General features: G+C 37.9%; 1 protein-coding gene across 3 annotated transcripts in view; it reads left to right on the forward strand.

Moving 5' to 3' along the window:
• LOC109001572 (ABC transporter D family member 1-like) overlaps positions 1-18,903 on the forward strand; it is a 38,285-nt gene that overhangs the window by 2,242 nt on the left and 17,140 nt on the right. For all 3 annotated transcript variants that reach the window (XR_004802513.1, XM_035694444.1, XM_018978924.2), the window contains exons 2-8: positions 8,453-8,627; positions 11,104-11,383; positions 14,437-14,661; positions 15,738-15,935; positions 17,263-17,717; positions 17,962-18,100; positions 18,179-18,257. Coding sequence is in view for 2 of the 3 variants with exons in the window: in XM_035694444.1 (XP_035550337.1) it covers positions 8,566-8,627; positions 11,104-11,383; positions 14,437-14,661; positions 15,738-15,935; positions 17,263-17,717; positions 17,962-18,100; positions 18,179-18,257 (1,438 nt within the window). In the remaining variant the exon portion in view is untranslated. The remainder of the gene's footprint in view (positions 1-8,452; positions 8,628-11,103; positions 11,384-14,436; positions 14,662-15,737; positions 15,936-17,262; positions 17,718-17,961; positions 18,101-18,178; positions 18,258-18,903) is intronic.

Here is an 18,903-nt window from a genome sequence, read left to right on the forward strand (position 1 = left end):
TTTTGGCATTACCCAAGCTAGTCCCACTCTAGCAAAGAAGTCATTCCTAGGACGTAGCAATCTCACTGTGAAGTAGTAGATGATGAACGGACTTCCCACTCTTTTTGGACACGCATCACCAATCCATGACAATGATCTGGTGTTTTCTTGGGTTGTCTAATGCAAGGGTCTTCCCTGAGGAAGCATTCCATATAGTAAAGATTATCTTTATCCTAGTCTAGCTTGACTTCTTCAGTATGGGCAACTGAATCAAGACGTATGATGATCTCTTTCAGGTGTCCTTTACTTATGGTCTGAAAATTTGAGATGCCACATGTTACAATGGGGTATTCTGGTCTTTGGTACATGTTGCTCTATCCATTATATTCTTTGTCCTCTCTATCATTCATTAGGCAAACTTGACTTGGAAATATTATCTTTGATGGCTAGTTTATTGTTCTTATTGTCTTTAATTGTTCATGTTGTTTCATAATGCCTTGGTTATTGACGAAGCTATATGTATTCCATACATGCTATGAATGATTGCTGCCAATGACAATCTTTAAGCACACGAACCTTATGTGATGCTCGTTTGTTGGTTCTAAATTGGAATCTTCAGCCTCTCAAAATTATGCCTCTCAATGGCTTTTACATGCGATGGAGCATGGTTAACATCATTCTCCATTTAAAGGTTTGTGTAATCCTTTGGAGTGGATTGGGTGGAGAGTTTAAATTTCACCTAGTCAATTGGGAGAATCTATGTTGTCCGATCTCAAGTGGTGGGTTGGGAATTCAAAATCTAAGGATGTTCAATTGGGCGCTTCTCAAGAAATGGTTGTGGCACCATCACAATGAGAGGGAGACCTTTTGGAAGGATGTGATTGATTCTAAATATGGTGGTTCTTGGGGACAATGGTGCTCCATGGAGGTGCAAGGGTTTATGGTGTTGAATGGTGGAAAAACATTAGAAGATGGAGTATTTTATCGACATACAAGATTTATGGTGGGAGATGGGTCCAGGATTAGATTTTGGCATGACATTTGGCATGGAGATAGGGCCCTTAAGGACACCTTTCCGATTGTATATAGAATTGTGTATAGACAAGAGACTTTGGTTGCAGAGGTTATGGAGATTTCGGGTGGTTCTCTTTAGTGGAATGTTAACTTTATCAAAGCTGCCCATGATTGGGAAGTTGGGTTCTTTGCAGATTTCTTCAGCCTATTGTATTTCATGGGGTAAGAAATCAAGAGGTAGATAATATGTGGTGGGTTCCATCCGAAAAAGGAAAATTTTCTGTCCGTTCCTTCTACAGGTCCATTATTGATCAAGAAAACAATTTTGTCCTTGGGAAGAACATTTGGAAGACTAAGGCCTCTCAAAAGGTTGCTTTCTATGTATGGACTGCATCATTGGGGAAGATATTGACAATGAAAGAACTATGAAAAAGGTGTATCGTGGTAATTGACTGGTGTTGCACGTGCAAGAAAAGTGCCAAAACAACAGACCATTTGCTTCTTCATTGTGAGGTAGCCAGGGCTTGTGGTATGATTTTTTCAGCTGGGTTGGAATGGCATGGATAATGCCGGGAAGGGTGGTTGATCTCCTAACCAGCTAGAGAGAAGTTTATTTATTAGAAATTTATTTCTTTGGGCAATAGTTATTGATTTTAATGGTCTCAATGTTCATGAATTCCTTGTATCTATGTCTCCCTCCTTTTCTAAACTAGGTTCCTCCTCTTGTATATGACCTGTGTAATTGGGTTTTACCTAGTTTGGATTAGTCAATTAGAAGCCACCGAGACTTAGCATTTGGTAAGTAGCCAATGTGGGACTTTAGCACCCATGACTACCTTTTTAACTTATCCAGTCTGTGTGAGTTATTCCTTTTCCCAATATGGGATGGGGATGTTATAGTTTGTGGTACCTTGAGAGCTCACATTGCAAACTTAATGCCATCTAGTGTCGTCTATGTAGTTGACAGTTTTTGTCTTATTTATGTTGTCTATATACATGATCTACTTATTACTGTATCATCATAGTATGATATCCTTTGTGACATAGCTTGATCTGTCAAATTGCTAAGAAACCGAGAATGCTTAGAGAACTTTGTTGGAAAACTTGACTCTATGAGTTCAGCCACTTTTAATTATCAGTATGCCCAAAACGTCTATACAAAGGAATGTAGGTCAAATGCTATACACGGAAAAACATCTAACTGATCCCTGTTATTTAGCCTATATACATGGTAATATATCTATACAGCTAATATTAATAGAGAAGTCCTAAATTGTATAAACTCTTAAATTGTATATGCTAACATCCCCCCTCAAATTGATGCTGGTAAGTCAACCGACAACAATTTGCCAACCAAAAATTGATGCCGCTGTCGAGTCATTGCTTTGGTGAAGACATTGGCCACTTGGAGATCCGAAGAAATGTAAGGAAGAGATATCACCCCACTCTCCAAGGTATCTCGGATAGAATGACAATCAACCTCAATGTGTTCATGGAAAACGGGATTGGTGGCAATCTGAATAGCACTAGTGTTATTAGCATGAAGAGGGGTAGAAGTAGTCTCTGAGGAAACTCAAGCTCCTCAAGAAGACCGTGTAGCCATACAATCTCAATACAAGCAGTAGACATGACACGATACTCGGCCTCAGTAGAGGATTTAGAAACACGATCTTGTTTCTTACATCTCCAAGAAATTAAGGCATCACCTAAAAACATACACCAACCCGTAGTAGATCGACATGTATTTGGACACCCAGTCTTATCAGCATCACTATAGGCCACAAGTTGAAGAGATGAGCCTGTAGGAAAGAATAACCCCGAGTAGGAGAACCTTGAAGATAGCGGATGATGCGTCGAACTGTAGCAAGATGGAGATGCCGAGGAGAGGACATAAACTGACTGACTTCATGAACGACATAAGAGATATCAGGGCGAGTAGTGTTCATGTAGATGAGACTCCCAACCAGGCGCCGATAGAGAGTAGAATCATCCAGAAGGTCACCTTCATTTTTCCTATATTTGACATTTACCTCCATAGGAGTATCAACAGTAGAAGTGTTCTCCAAACTAGCCAAGGTAATAAGACCTTGAATATACTTATGCTGGTTTAAGAAAATACCATTAGCCCGATGATGTACTTCCAATCCTAAGAAGTATGTGAGCTGACCAAGATCTTTCATATGGAAAGTCGCATGCAATAGCTGCTAAAGTTTAGTAATCAAACCACAGTCAGTGCCAGTAATGATAATATAATCCGCATAAACCAAGAGAAGGACTATACCCGATGCAGACTTGTGGAAGAAGAGAGAAGAATCATACTGATTTTGTGTAAAACTGAAGGTAAGAAGTGTATTGCGAAACTTCTCAAACCAAGCCCGGGGAGCTTGCTTGAGCCCATACAGAGAATGCCTTAGCTTACAGACATTATGAGAGAAGAAGTAGTCATACCAGAGGGAAGCTTCATGTAGATCTCTTCTTGGAGATCACCATGAAGAAAGACGTTTTTCACATCCATCTGATGCAGTTGCCACGACTGTGAAGCGGCAATAGCTAAGATGGTTCGAGCCGTGGTCATTTTGGCAACATGAGCAAATGTCTCCTCATAATCAATCCCATATTCCTGTTTGTTTCCCAGAGCTACTAGGTTAGCTTTGTACCGATCCAAAGAGCCATCAAAACGAAGTTTTACAGAGAAAACCCATTTACTCCCAATAGGCTTGATTGTAGGGGGGCAAGGAACGATATCCCAAGTGTGATTCTCCTCAAGTGCTTGAAGTTCTATTTGCATTGCATTTTGCCAACACTTATGTTCCATGGTCTGTTTGTAGCAAGAAGGAATGTAAATAGAGGATAAAGTAGCTACAAGAGAGACATGTATTCGCCGCCAGAATTAGCGCGCAAGAGCTTGATGCTGGCAGAGAATTGAGTTTCAAGAAGTGCAAGAAAGCGCTTAAATACTGAAAAAACTTCGGCCTTAGTCCGTAAGAAGTAAACCCAAGTAAAGCGACTATAGTCATTAATGAAAGTAACAAAGTACTTGTAATGCGCATGAGAAACAATAGGTGCAATTTCCCAGACATCACTATGAATAATATCGAAACATTGTGAGGTACGAGATGCATGATGAGGAAAAGGTAGAACTTTACTTTTGCCAAGTTTGCATGATGTAAAATCAAAAGAAAGATCAAGAGAAGAACATTCTTTATTTCCCAATAAACAAGAATTGAACAAAGTACGAAGTACATCAGAGTTTAGGTGGCCTAGACGTCTATGCCACATCTTATTTCTATAACCAACAACATTATATGCAAAGGAAAGTAAAGGAAAACTAGGAATAATGGTGGAAGGAAAAACGTGAAGAGGAAAGAGTCGTCCCACTTTAGGCCCCTTCACAATCATCTTCCTTGACACTTGATCTTGCACAACACAACCAGAATGACAGAAATGAACATTACAATTATTATCAACCAATTGACCAACAAAAATAAGATTTGTGGATAGGTCAGGAGACACAAAAATATCAGTTAAGGAAGAGGAAAGATCACCAATAGCATTGATAAGTAGAGAACTGCCATCAGCGGTAGGGGTGATTAACGGTCCGGTCGGACCGAACGGACCGACCGTTTCGGTCCGGACCGGACCGGACCGGACCGAGACTTAGACTGGTCCAGTCCGGTCCATATTTTAGAGGACCGAAATCATTCGGTCCGGTCCACAGTCCACAGCTTTTTCGGACCGGATCGGACCGGACCGGACCGAATGAAAAATTAAAAAAAAAAAAAAAATTATATATATATTTTATATATAATAATTGTACAATTAACAATATAAATTTTTAAATATATTATTAATATTTGTTAATATTCTATAAATTAACAATATTTTATATATATCTTCATTTAACCTATCACTATTAACAATATAAAATTTTAAATATACTATTAACACTTGTTAATATTCTATGAATTAATAAATATATAATATCAATTAGTTAATTATATAGTAATTATATAAATTAATAATATAATTTTCATCTAATTTATTATCATTGACCATATAAAATATTTTTTTATTGAGTTTGTTACATAATCCACATTAATAAATCACTTAGTTTAATTTAGTATTTTAAATAAATTTTTTTTATTAATTATTAAAAAAAAAAAAAAAAAAAAAGAGGGCGGACCGACTGGACCGGACCAGCTATCGGTCCGGTCCGGTCCCTTTGGGTGTTCAGTCCGGTCCGGTCCGGAAAAATAATGGACCGAAAATTTTCGGTCCATCGCCAGACCGGACCGGACCGGACCGGACCGGACCGGACCGGACCGGACCGGACCGGCCCGTTTGCAGCCCTAATCAGCGGTGTGAATTTTTAGATTTCCATCATAATTTCTGACATTGGAAAGAGGAACAATAGTATTGGTCATATGGTTAGAGGCTCTGGAGTCAAAATACCATGGCTTAGAAGAAACTTTATGATTACCTGAGAGCCCAAAAGCAGAAAAAGCAAAAATGATCATCTGTTGTACCATTTCAGGAGTGAGTGTGTTCGGGTTTGCTAGGGCTGTAGGAGTAGGAATAGGAACAACTGGCAAGGCAACAGGCAATGCAGCAGAACTAGAAGTACCAGTGGAGGCATGATAAGCAGTACCCTGCTACCTTTCAGGTCAAATGGGACAAGTAGAGATGATATGACTCTGTTTCTTGTAGTAGTTATAGAACTTCTTGGGGCAATCCTGAGCAATATGACCAAAAGTTTTACAACTAAACACTGGACAACACGCATGTCTCTACCCTTATTCCTCCCCTGTGCTGCATAAGCCATAGAAATAGGTGCACTAACATTAGCCCAATGTTCCATGGCAGCCTGAGTTACAATATGCTGCTCCTCATGAAGAAATTCACTCAAACATGCATCCAGAGATGGTACATGATGATGATTCATCAAATTAGAATGTGCAGTTTCAAAATCAGAACGGAACTTCATCAAGAATTGATCTCTCTTGCTTGTTTCATGCACTGCTTGAACAGCAGAGAGATGTGCAGCGGGAACATTAACATAAACAATATCTGAATAATTAGCCCAAAGATTTTGAAAACCAGAAAAATATTCCTCAATGGAGAGACTTTCCTGTGTGAAATTAATCATCTCATACTCCAATTGAAAACGCCGAGCCGTGTTGTCTTGATTGTAAACCTTATTTAGATAATTCCACATGGTAGCGGTAGTTTTATAAGGCCTCAGATTGAGAACAAGGTGAGGCTCAACTGAGCTAAGGATCCAGGTCATAACCCAAACATCCTTGATTTCCCATTTAGACAAAGTCTCGACATCTTGAGATGCGGGAATACTCCCATCAATATGACCCCAAAATTCTTTTTCTTTGACAAATAATTTAAATTCAAACTCCCAAGCAGAATAATTTTTGCTAGTAAACCGAATATGAAACAAGTCTACTTTATCGGATGACATGATGCAGCCGGAAAAAAAAATTGCTGCGAGAAGCATTGAAATCAGGGAGTGCTGATAACACTCCAAACCCGAGAATAATAATAGAGATGCCGTAAGAAGTAACTCACCAAACCAAACTAGTTGGCGCCGAAGAGTGAAACCCAAACCAGAAAAGTGAGCCAAAATCTAGAGGGCACCAAGAAAAAAATATAACCCACAAAGGAAAAAAAAACAACAGACTTGGCCGAAAGTGAGAAAAGAACCAAAAAGCGCAAGAAACCGACAATAATTCCCAGTTGCTGCGCCTAGCATCACAAAAAATTCCAAAAACCAACTTAGACAGCTCCAAAATTGCAAGAAGCACTCAGATGGCGCTGAAAATTCACAAGAAAGCCTCAGAAGGTGCCAAAAGTGACCAGAACCATGGCACCGAGAATCATATGAAAGGCCAACCCGAGAAAGGAAAAACAATATCGTAGATGGCAGGAAAACTATGAACCTACTCTTGATACCATGTCAAATTGCTAAGAAACTAGGAATGCTCAGAGAACTTTGTTGGAAAACTTGACTCTGTGAGTTCAGCCACTTTTAATTATCAATATGCCCAAAACGTCTATACAAAGGAAAGTAGGTCAAATGCTATACACGGAAAAACATCTAACTGATCCCTGTTATTTTTCCTATATACATGGTAATATATCTATACAGCTAATATTAATAGAGAAGTCCTAAATTGTATAAACTCTTAAATTGTATACGTTAACATTACCATCTTCTTTTCCGTTTGTGGAACTCTATGTTCTTGTTTTAGTTTGTAGGTATTGATTCTAAACCCCAAGGGGTTGGCCCAAGTGGTGAAGGCTTTGGTCTTGGGGTATCACTCCCTTCAAAGTCCAAGGTTCAACACCTCATGGGTGCAAACAATCCTTTGGGGCCCCACCTTCTAGTTAAAAGCCAGCGATTTAACTAGTTCAGTGTAGGAAAACTTCCGAGAGTGTGGTGCATGGGACCAGGGTTTACTCTACAGGGGTGGGTCCAAAGGGCCTGCCTTGGAGAGGTTCTCGACATAAAAAAAAGAAAGATATTGACTGCTACCTGTCCATATGCTGCACACTGAATTTCTAGTGATTAAATGTCAAATGAGGAAAATTAATGGAGGTCTCTATATTCTTGTTTTAGTTGGCTTGTAAACTCTAGTTAGGTACTTATCATGTATACATACTTATCAAAAACAGCTTCTCATGTGTACATCCTGTGTACTTGGGATATGCTTTCTTTTCTTGTAAATAAAACTCCTTGATTGACTATTAAAAAAATCTTGTTTTAGTTGGCTGATATCAACTGCTAACTGTCCATAGGGTGCATACTGAATTCCTGGTGATTAAATGTCAAATGAGGGAAATGAATGGAAAATATACAGAATTTTATTTTTTTCCTCAAAGATTTACTCATATTTTCCATTTTTAGTTATTTTGGTTTTGAAACTTCCGCCATTTTCATCCATTCAACTCAATATAACTAAACCCAAGATTTCGTTGGCTCAGTGCTTCTTGTAAGCTAAGTGGGTTCAATCACGTGTTTATTTCTTCCATTTTAGGGCCATGACAGTTCCAAACATGGTTGCTTTTCAGTTTTTCACGCACCTTTTAGACCTTTAACTATGGTTGGAATTCAAAGTTTAATGATAGGTCCCACTGAAGAGTTCTGGTCTAAGAAGTAGTATTAAATAAAAAAGGAAAGGTGAATCTGGGTTTTGACAGTTGCTATGACCATATTTGGATGCATGAACGTGTTTGTCAAACGGTCTTCATTTTATCGACTGAATCTCAAGTTAAGGGGTGGCACTAACTTTTGTGATTGATTAGACAATATTTAACTCTGATTTTTGTTGTCATGGTACATTATTAATGCTGTCAGTATGTGGAGCTTACAACCTTGATGCATTCAATGTTCCTACTCACTCTCTTTCTCTCTCCATAAACTTTTAAACTGCTTTTATTCTGGCTGCAGATGATCATATCTGAATTACTTTTAATATTTTCAAGAAGTTTTGGCTCCTGGAGATTAGAGGAAGCTATCACAGCTGCTGATATTTGTTGATAAGGGAAGGTTGATCTTCAGCCATGCCTTCTCTTCAACTTTTGCAATTAACTGAGCATGGTAGAGGTTTTGTGGCTTCGAGAAGGTATTAACTTCTTTCTATACCATTTTTCTGCTGATACTCAATTTCAGTACCTGGTTTCAACACTTCTACCATTGTTAAGTCAATCTATTTGGTTTGTTTGTAATAGAATTAGCTCTTGAATTTGTGCTATCTTCACATTGCCCTGATTTTACTGACGTTGTAGTCCACCCAAATTGTCAACTTTGACATAGAAGAATTAGTTTTTTAATGTGCAATGAACAAGCGTAATTAATTGACTGAGTTAGTATTCATTAAAATTGCAATTCATTCAAAGCATATCTAGGTAATATGGACCAACTTAGGATAACTATCTGTGAGAAACTTCTGAGTGCTAAGCATAGGCTTGGGGAAGGCAAGAGAGGAAGCAGTCATTGTTTATAAATAGTTAAATTTATGGAGAAAGATTTGAGAATTGAATAGTGAAGCAGTTTCCTGTACATATTTGCATACTTGTCAATACAAGTATTGGGGGGGATTCGTAACTTGACGAAGAGGGGGTTGGGGGAAGAGTTCAAATTTCATATGGTAAATTGGTCAATTGTTTGTAGTCCAATTTTTGGAGGTGGATTGTGGATTTATAATTTGATGAAGTTCAACCAAGCTCTATTGGGTAAATAGTTGTGGCGGTACCAACACAAAAGGGGGGCCTTATGGAAGTCCGTTATAGACTCACAATTTGGGGAGGTTTGGGGAGGATGGTGCTCTAATGAGGGTGGAAATTCATTAGAAAAGGGTGGTAGATCTTCTAAAGACATGAACATATTGTGGTGGGCAATGGTTCTCGTGTTAGATTTTGGTATGACAAATGGTATGGTGAACAAAGCCTCAAAAACACCTTCCCTGCCAATTTTGAGCTCGCACGAGAGAAGGATGCAACGACCTTGTGGTCTTTTCTAGTGGCTCCTCTCAATGGAATGTAGATTTCATTAGGGCAGCCCAAGATTGAGAGTTGGAGGTTATCACAATGTTCTATGCGGCACTCTATTCCGTAAGCATGACCGAGGTTACCATAGATAAGATGAATTGTAGCCCCTCCAAGAAAGGTAGATTCACCGTCAGATCATTTCGCCAAGTTTTAACAAGCTCGGGAATGACCACATTCCCAGGAGGAGTATATATGGCAGACGAAAGCTCCTTCAAATGCATCTTTTTTGGTTTGGACAGCATCCTTAGACAAGATTCTTACCACATATAACTTAAGGAAACGTCGGGTAATTGTGTTGGACTGGTGTTGCATGTGTAAGAAGAATGAAGAATTAGTAGATCATTTGCTTCTACATTGCGAGGTGGCCAGGACCATGTGGGATGACTTTTTTGCGGGATGGGATTATCATGGGTCATGTCTCTTAGATTGGTAGATTTCCTTGCAAGCTGTAGAGGTCTTCGAGGTAATTCACAAGAGAGCAATCTGGAAAATGGAGATAGAGATAGATGAGCACTTTGGGATTAGTTGACGGGGTTGATCAGTTGGTGGAAGTTACCTTGGTGTGTAGGGGTTGACTTTAACATCATCTGCAATGAGTGATCAAGTGAAACATGTATTTCTTTTGTAGTGCCAGAGTTTTTTGACTTCATCTTTGAACAGAGATTGATGGATCCTGCATTGGTTGGAGGCAACTATTTCTGGCCCAACAATCGTGACCCCCCAATGTGCTCACGAATCAATAGATTTCTCACATCCCTATGAAGTTCAGTTCCCATATGTTTCTCGGAGGACGCTCCCTAGATTAGTATTGAATCACTTTTCTCTTATTGCTTGACTGTAGTGGTGTTGTGAGACAATGGGGAACTTCAAGCTTGCGAATGTGGCTAAAATCCTTGGATTTTGAGGTCAAGGTGAGACAGTGTTGGACATATATGATTATAAGGGATCCCTTGGTTTTATTATGGAATGAGTTTAGTGATACTGAGAGGTAGGAAAAACTACTTTGGAATGAACTTTGTGAGGTTGAAGTAATTGCAGATTTTATTGGAGTAGGAGGTGAAAATGGTGAGATAGCTAACAATTTAGAGAGAATGACTCTTTTGGAAGTGGCGTGTTGGAGACAAAGATCAAGGAAACTTTGGCTGAGGGAGGGTGACTCGAGGATATTCTTTGCTAGAATTTGAACTTGGTTGTTTCTCCTTTAAACCCTATGTGGGTTGCTGTCTCTTGTATACTTCATGTCTATTCGGTTGTGCCACTTGTGTGTGTGTGTGTGTGTTTTTTTTTTTTTTTTCAATTTTTTTTTATATAATTGCGAATCACTGTTAGTGCTACTTGTGATTTTTTGATATAAATGTGAATCGCTGTTAGTCAGCCTTGATCTGTCATCCTCCAGTTAAAGTAAAGGTATAATGCTGCACTTGTTTTTTTTTCCTTAGTGTTGGATTACTTGCATTTGAGTGGCTAATGTACTTTTTTATTTAACTTAATTTGATTTGCACAATTCCAGGCTTCACTTTTGTATGGCAGCTTATTTTTATTGTTCTACAGGAAAACTCTACTTCTTGCCACTGGTATCCTAGCTGCTGGAGGAACTGCTGCATATGTTCAATCAAGGTTTAGCTGTAGAAAGCCCAATTCTTTTAGTCATTATAATGGGCTTAATGATGCTAAACAAAAATCAGAGAAGGTGCCTAGGGATGACAATAATGTAAAGAAAACGAAACGAAAGAAAGGAGGATTGAAGTCAATTCAAGTCCTTGCTGGAGTCCTACTGTTTGAGATGGGAAAAATGGGTACGAGGGACCTCTTAGCTTTACTGGCCATGGTGGTAAGCCTCTTTCTGTGTACATGAGGAAAGTGGGGTTTGAATATTTTTGTTGTTATATCGTGATTGCTTTGTTTTTTTTTTCTCCACTTTAACACTTTGAATTAATAGTATGAACCAAAGTTTTGATTCTGTTCTAGTGACCGTTCTGGTGACCGTTCCGATTGAAGCACTGGAACGGAATATTTTAGTACCGGTACGTTTCAGTATACCGTTTCGGGATAAACGTTATATGAATAAATTATATATATAATAACTATATTCCAAAATAAAACCAATACAAGTCTTAAAAACATACCTACCTGATAAACTTAATAATTCTTCTCAATAGTCAATACAAGTCTTAAACAAATGTATTTATAAAACTCAATAAAATACTCAATAAACACACCTATTCATTCCTCCATCAAAGTAAATGTTGCCAGTGTATATTACATTCAAAATGATAATCGCAAGGAACTTTTTTGATCTTTTTGCCTGAAAATCCCATCTCTTTTATTTATTACATGGTAGATGGAGACGTGTTCTGAGTCACTGAAACATCTTGATTGGAAAAAATAAAATGGTAGATGGAGATGGTACTGACACATACTGATCAGAAAAGAAATCAGTGGGGGTAAATAAGAAGATGAGGAAATTACAAATATGCCATGAGATTCAAAATAATTACAAAAAAACTGTGTTAGATTTTTGGACCGAAATGGTCATTCCGGAAATGCAGGAATCAAGCCAGAATGATTGAAACGCACCAAAACGACCGGAATTGAATCCGGTACCAAATATTCAGCCACATCGTTCTGGTTACTGTTCTGGAACGGCAAATTCCGGTCGTTCTGGCCGGAACGGAACGGTTTTCAAAACTTTGGTATGAACTACTCCAAGCCACGAACATTCAAATAACTCGAATCATGAAGATGAACATTTTGTTGTTATATCGTGGTTGCTTTGTTTTTTTTTTTCCACTTTAACATCTTTGAAGTAATAGTATGAACTGCTTCAAGCCATAAACCTTCAAATAGCTTGAATCATGAGGAAATATTTATTGTTTTATCATGTTTACCTCATTATATAGATAATGTATATTCACATTTTGAATTTATAGTGTATAGTTCTTGGACGTAAACGCTGTCACTAGATCTATAATATTCTGCACTTTCTGATAGAGAAGTTCAAAAGTATTTATAAGTAACAGTAACATTCCTTTTAATTCTATTGTGATACCAAATTTAGTTTTTTTTATTGGTATACAAGATTTTATTGATCATAAGAATGGGCAAGAGCCCAAGTATATGTACCAAATATAGTTATACTATGCATGTACTGTATGTAGTAGCATTTTTTAATGGGTAAGGAATTTAACATATGATTGAAGAGACCAATGAGCTCGAATTCAAGATGGCATGTCCTCTCATTTGTAAGGGCAGGTTGAAGGGTAGGGTTGTGGTCCAATATCTACCGAGTGCCTGTGTATCCTTCGACGAAAAAGAATATCTGATTCATTCTGAATTAAAGAATTCGGAAAAAATGCTTGATTATCAGGGTTGCATAGTTTAATTTCTTAGATTTATAGGCATACTTCCAACTGTTATCTGTTACATGTGGTTAGCAAAATTCTTCTTTTAAGTGATTTGCTTTCCCCTTTCCCTGTTTTTCCCCACACCAACAAGGATCCTACTTGGCTTGAAATATACGTAATTGGTCGCCATTTTCATTAAAACCTCATGTGATAGGGCAAACCAATTTTTTAACAGTGGTAAAAGAACATGTGAATTTCCTAATATGAGGCTCAATATCCAAATGCTGGTTCTACTGTGGTGCCATCTTGGGAGGATGGCTTGGATGTGGTCCTACCCTTCACTTGTTTTGCATGAAGTGGCTACTCTCATGACTCGATGGAAATAGGCTGCTCTCAAGACTAGAATCCACTCACTTGTGCTTTGTAGCTTGAGACTTCTAAGGTCCAAGCTAGAGAATTGCTCTTGTAATTTAATTAATTTATTAATTTTGTAATCAAAGGATCCAATCAAGATGGATAATGGATAAAGATCAAATACTGCTTAATATATTAGTATTTGCTTCTTATGTACGTCAAGTGTACATGGGCTAGGCCTATTGTTTTCATCAATAAAATTCTTGATTACTTATAAAAAAAAAGTAATTTATTCTCAAAATAAATTATGATGATGGCGGTTATTATGCTTATTGGAAGAGAGAAGACATAAGCCCTTCCATGAGTGATATAATAGGCATTGAACTTGCAGTAACAGCATGTCACAACTTGGCACCAAAGAACTAAAAAAGTTGAGATTCTATGGGGTTTCCTCCTTTTAGTTACAGTAATTTCGGGATAATTTTTCATCTGTATAAATGAAGTTAGTTTTACCCATTAAAAAAATCAGGATAATTTATTCCATTAAAAAAAATAAGGATAATTTATTAAGTAATTGCTTTATAGTCTGAAAACATTATTGATTTCTGTAGGAACATGATCTATCTGTGTTTACATGGACGAGTCATATCCTTGTATATCATCGTAATGAGCTTTTGTTTTGTTTCCTTTTCTTTTCGGTGGCATTTTTCTTTTATGAGTAAGATAAAGTTTTATTGATAATGAAAAGGGATATTATCCTGGTACACAGGAAGTATACATGAATCTCCATCTTTTTGGTAGTTAAGTAGTATATCTATGGTTAGAGGCTAGAAATGATTATGCATCTTGTCCGTCTTAGAATTGTCTTTTGATAAGCGAACACACAAGAAGAAGAAAGAAAGAAAAGATTTGTTGTGGATGTTTTTAGAGGCAAAACTATTGAAAAAAAGATAAGCCCCAGCGTTGAATTTGTCTTAGAATTGTAGAAACGAGGAAAGAGAACTTTTAACATTGGAGCTATCTGCAGACAAAACTTATATAAGAATATCAATTTTCTGCTAGAAGGAATGGATAAGACTTTGGTCAAGCATGAGTGTGAAGTCTTTGATTCTCTACTGCTTTCTCTAATGCTAGCTCTCAGTTGATTGTCGTGTTCTTGTAATTACTACCTTTCTGCTGTTTTCAGGTGTTGCGAACTGCTTTAGGAAACAGGCTGGCAAAAGTGCAGGGATTTTTATTCCGCGCTGCTTTTCTTCGACGTGTACCATTATTTTTCCGGTTGATTTCTGAAAATATTATATTATGTTTTCTTCTTTCAGCCATGCATTCGACCTCAAATTACATTACAGGGACCCTTAGTTTGCGGTTCAGAAAGATATTGACGAGACTTATCCATGCTCATTATTTTGAGGTAATTCTGCAAGATTGCTGTATCAAGGTTATTTTTTTGGTTTTTAATAATTTTCAATGTTTGCAAAATTTTTTGTAGTTTATTTATATGATTTTAATGCCTTTTGACTAAATTGGAAAGTTATAAAGGAAAAATATTCCATGGTTAAGGTTTGTTGGGTATTAGTGACCATCCTCTAGAGGGATGTACATGAATTGGCTTTTGCCATGGTTAAGCTTTTGACTAAATTGCCCATTACAATTTGTCCCCAAAGCTTTGGACAAGTCTTGATTTAACACTCAGATGGGTTCATCTTTCTTGTTAGTTGGATATTATATATGTAGGACAATCCAGAAGTGGTTTTGTCGTGAACTTCTGTGTTAGCTTACTCAAAAATATAATTCTTACACCAAGATTGGGACCTTCCATTGAGAGTGCCTCTACAGGATTTCTCTCGGATTCTAAACCCCTTGTCCTTTGAAAAATGGCTTGTTACATGGTGCATTTGGGCACTTTTACATGATTGGAACTTTCTATTTCTTCTTCTAACTTATGCTCGTGCGATTTGGGTTGATACATTGCTTCAATGTTATGTAGTTTGTATATATTTGGATCTTGTTACCCATTTCCTCCACTTTTCTGTCTGATTGGTTTTTCTTAGATCAAAATGCCTGTCGATGACATTATCTCTGAATGGTATTTCAGGATATTGTTTTATTTATTTATTTTATCTTCTCTTCCTCTTTGGGGATAGAGTTATTCAATGTGTATGTCTGATTTTCTCAAAACCATTTTGTATTATCTTTTCCATTTGATTTGTATTTTTTCTACATCTTAATACTCGAACTATGTGTCGAACTATGTGTCCAGTTGATATGGGATCTGATTTTGTAACTACTTAGCTCTGTTTTAGTAAAGAACATGATAATCTCATTTTTCAATTCTTTTTTCTTTCACTGCTGACACAAGAAAGTGCAGTTACTAATAATTGATGAGTTGTCTAACAAATACCATAAAAAAGATTGCCTAATAAACGCATGATGATGTTTTGCTTGGTCCTAACAGTGTGCTCTCTTTAATTCTTATTTGGTTTTCAGAATATGGCTTATTACAAAATATCACATGTTGATGGACGGATAAATAATCCTGAACAACGAATTGCAAGTGATGTACCAAGGTTCTGTTCAGAGTTGAGTGAGCTTGTACAGGATGATCTAACCGCAGTGACTGATGGTCTGCTCTATACTTGGCGTCTATGTTCTTATGCCAGCCCCAAATATGTCTTCTGGATTTTGGTAATTTTCAATCCGTTTCTTGACTTTTTTTTGATAAGTAAACAAGAATTATTATTTCATTAAAGGCCACAAAGTGCCAGTTACAAATGCCTATAAGCCTTATCTACGAAGGCACGTTAGAAACTAAGAAATCATGAAAGTTCATGCCATTGAAGTCTACAGCAATAGCCCAAGTACAAAGAGTCCTAAAAAAGAAAACTTTAAGCTCCGCCAAAGATCTCTCTTTGTCTTCAAATGTCCGCTCATTGCGTTCCTTCCACAAGCACCACATGATACAATTCGGAATCATTTTCCAAACCGCTTTGATCTGTTGCCCACCTCTAATAGAGGTCCAGCTTGCCAACATTTCCGCCACAGATTCTGGCATCACCCACGCTAGATCCATTCTATTCAGCACCTCATACCAGAGAGACCTAGCAACCTCACAATGTAAGAGTAAATGATTCACCGACTCACCCTCGCTTTTACACATGCAGCACCAATCTATAATGATTATCCTCCTCTTTCTCAGATTATCTGTAGTGAGAATCTTACCTAAGGATGCTGTCCATACAAAAAAGGAAGCTTTGGGTGGAGTCTTGTTCTTCCAAAGCCTTCTCCAAGGAAATTGTGACTCAGGTTCTTGTGTGAGAACCTTATAAAAGGATCTAACTGTGAATACCCCTCTCCCCACTGGAGTCCACCACAACCCATCTTCCTGCTGGATATTCGGACGACAAGAATACAACAGACTATACAAGTCTACAAAACTCTCCACCTCCCAGTCTTGTGCCGCCCGGATGAAGTTGATATTCCAGTGTGTACTCCCATCCACCCTTCCCATAAGCTCTGCCACTGTAGCATCTTTATCACTTGCAATTAGGAAAAGTAGAGGAAACAAATCTTGAAGGGCGTTGTTACCACACCAAACATCCTTCCAAAATCTGATCCTGGACCCCGTACCCAGCTGAAGCCGAGTGTGATGATGAAATGCCTCCCACCCTCTTCTTATATGTTTCCATAGCCCCACTCCATAGGTGCCTCTAACTTCTCTAGTACACCAACCCTCCCCTAATCCACCATACTTCATCTCAATCACGACTTTCCATAAGGCATCCGGTTCTTTAGTATAACGCCACAACCATTTCCCAAGCAGCGCCCGATTGAACAATCTCAAGTTTCTGATACCCAATCCGCCACTAGAAATAGGACGGCAGACTTTTTCCCACTTGACTATCTTGACTTACTATCTTGTTATAGTTTGTTCTAATCCAAAAAGCTCGTAGGTTAATGTAATAATTATTGTAGTTGGTTGTGTGCAACCTTAACCTTTTATGTTACTTTCCAGGCCTACGTAGCAGGAGCAGGGGCCATGATTAGAAACTTTTCTCCTGCTTTTGGGAAACTTATGTCTGAAGAACAACAATTGGAAGGAGACTATCGACAACTCCATTCACGATTAAGGACACATGCAGAAAGTATAGCATTTTATGGCGGAGAAAGGAGAGAAGAATCTCATATTCAGCAGAAGTTTAAAACCCTGATTAGGCACATGAGTGTTGTCCTTCATGATCATTGGTGGTTTGGCATGATTCAGGATTTCTTACTAAAGTATCTTGGTGCTACAGTTGCCGTTATCTTAATCATTGAGCCCTTCTTTTCTGGCCATCTGCGACCTGACACTTCAACCATTGGTCGTGCAGAGATGTTGAGCAATTTAAGATACCATACGAGTGTTATAATTTCACTATTTCAGTCTCTTGGGACTCTTTCTATTAGTTCAAGACGACTTAATCGTCTCAGGTATTATATAATCCTTTATTTGCAGATCTACTAATAATTTATATTGGCATCTTTCAAAAAAGAAATATTGTCATCTTTCTAACTTCATTATTAGAGGTCTTATGGAGCATTTTTATGACTAAATATAAAACATGTGGCCTGAGTTGGGGGGGGGGGGGGGGGGGTTGAAGAGAGATAGAGAGTGAATTAGGCATGTCTTATTCTAACTCAGGAATAATATTCTGATGTGTTCTCTTGTTTACAGTGGTTATGCTGACCGCATTCATGAGTTAATCATCACATCAAGAGAGCTAAGTATGGTTAATGATAAATCTTCTCCGCAGAGAGATGGGAGCTCTAATTACATTAGTGAAGCTAATTACATTGAGTTTGCTGGTGTCAAGGTATGTGAAACTTCTTTAATTATCCGTCCTGCGTTTTTGTTTTTGTTTCCATGTTCTGATAGCTTCGGTATTTTGCAGGTTGTTACCCCCTCTGGTAATGTCTTGGTGGATGATTTGTCTCTTAGGGTTGAATCAGGATCTAATCTTTTGATTACAGGTAACTTAGGAGCATCTTTATTTGGTGTTGTTTCATTGTACTTTTCTTTGTTTCATGTCTCCTTGCCCTGTGAGCATTATTCTTCAGATAGTTTTCCATTTTTTTCCACACAAAGGAAATCAATTCTTATCCTCTTTTGATTTGTGAACATCAGTTCTACAGTAGAATATGGCACTCACTTCAGGAATTTTTTTTCCATGAATTTTGATTCTAAATAATGGTTGGAAAGTTGCTGTGCTTGGTAATTATTAAGTGATTAATTTTGCGTGGTCTTCAGTATTGGAAGCTTATTTCTAGCAAAATACTCTATGTTTTGAATCTAGAGACCACATGGGTAGCTAGGTGTGGTTCTTTTCAGTACAGCAGTGGTGTGGCAGAAGTATGGTGTGATGATTATGTTGGTGGTAGTGGTGGTGGAGGCAAGGTAGCATCAATGCTATTCAGATGTTATGGCATAGGTATGGAGGTGGTTTAAGTTGGTTGTGGCAGTTGTCTGATTCATTTAAGTCCCATAGTGGTGTGTTTGAGCAAATGAGCTGGCTCTGGTTTTGAGATGGTTGGGTGGTGGCAATGGAAGTATAGATTAAGGCGGAGCTGATGGTATTGAATGATATTGTTGTTTATGAAAGGGTATCCAGGAATGGTG

Source organism: Juglans regia, chromosome 10 (genome assembly GCF_001411555.2).
Source record: "Juglans regia cultivar Chandler chromosome 10, Walnut 2.0, whole genome shotgun sequence".
Taxonomy (NCBI): Eukaryota; Viridiplantae; Streptophyta; class Magnoliopsida; order Fagales; family Juglandaceae; genus Juglans; species Juglans regia.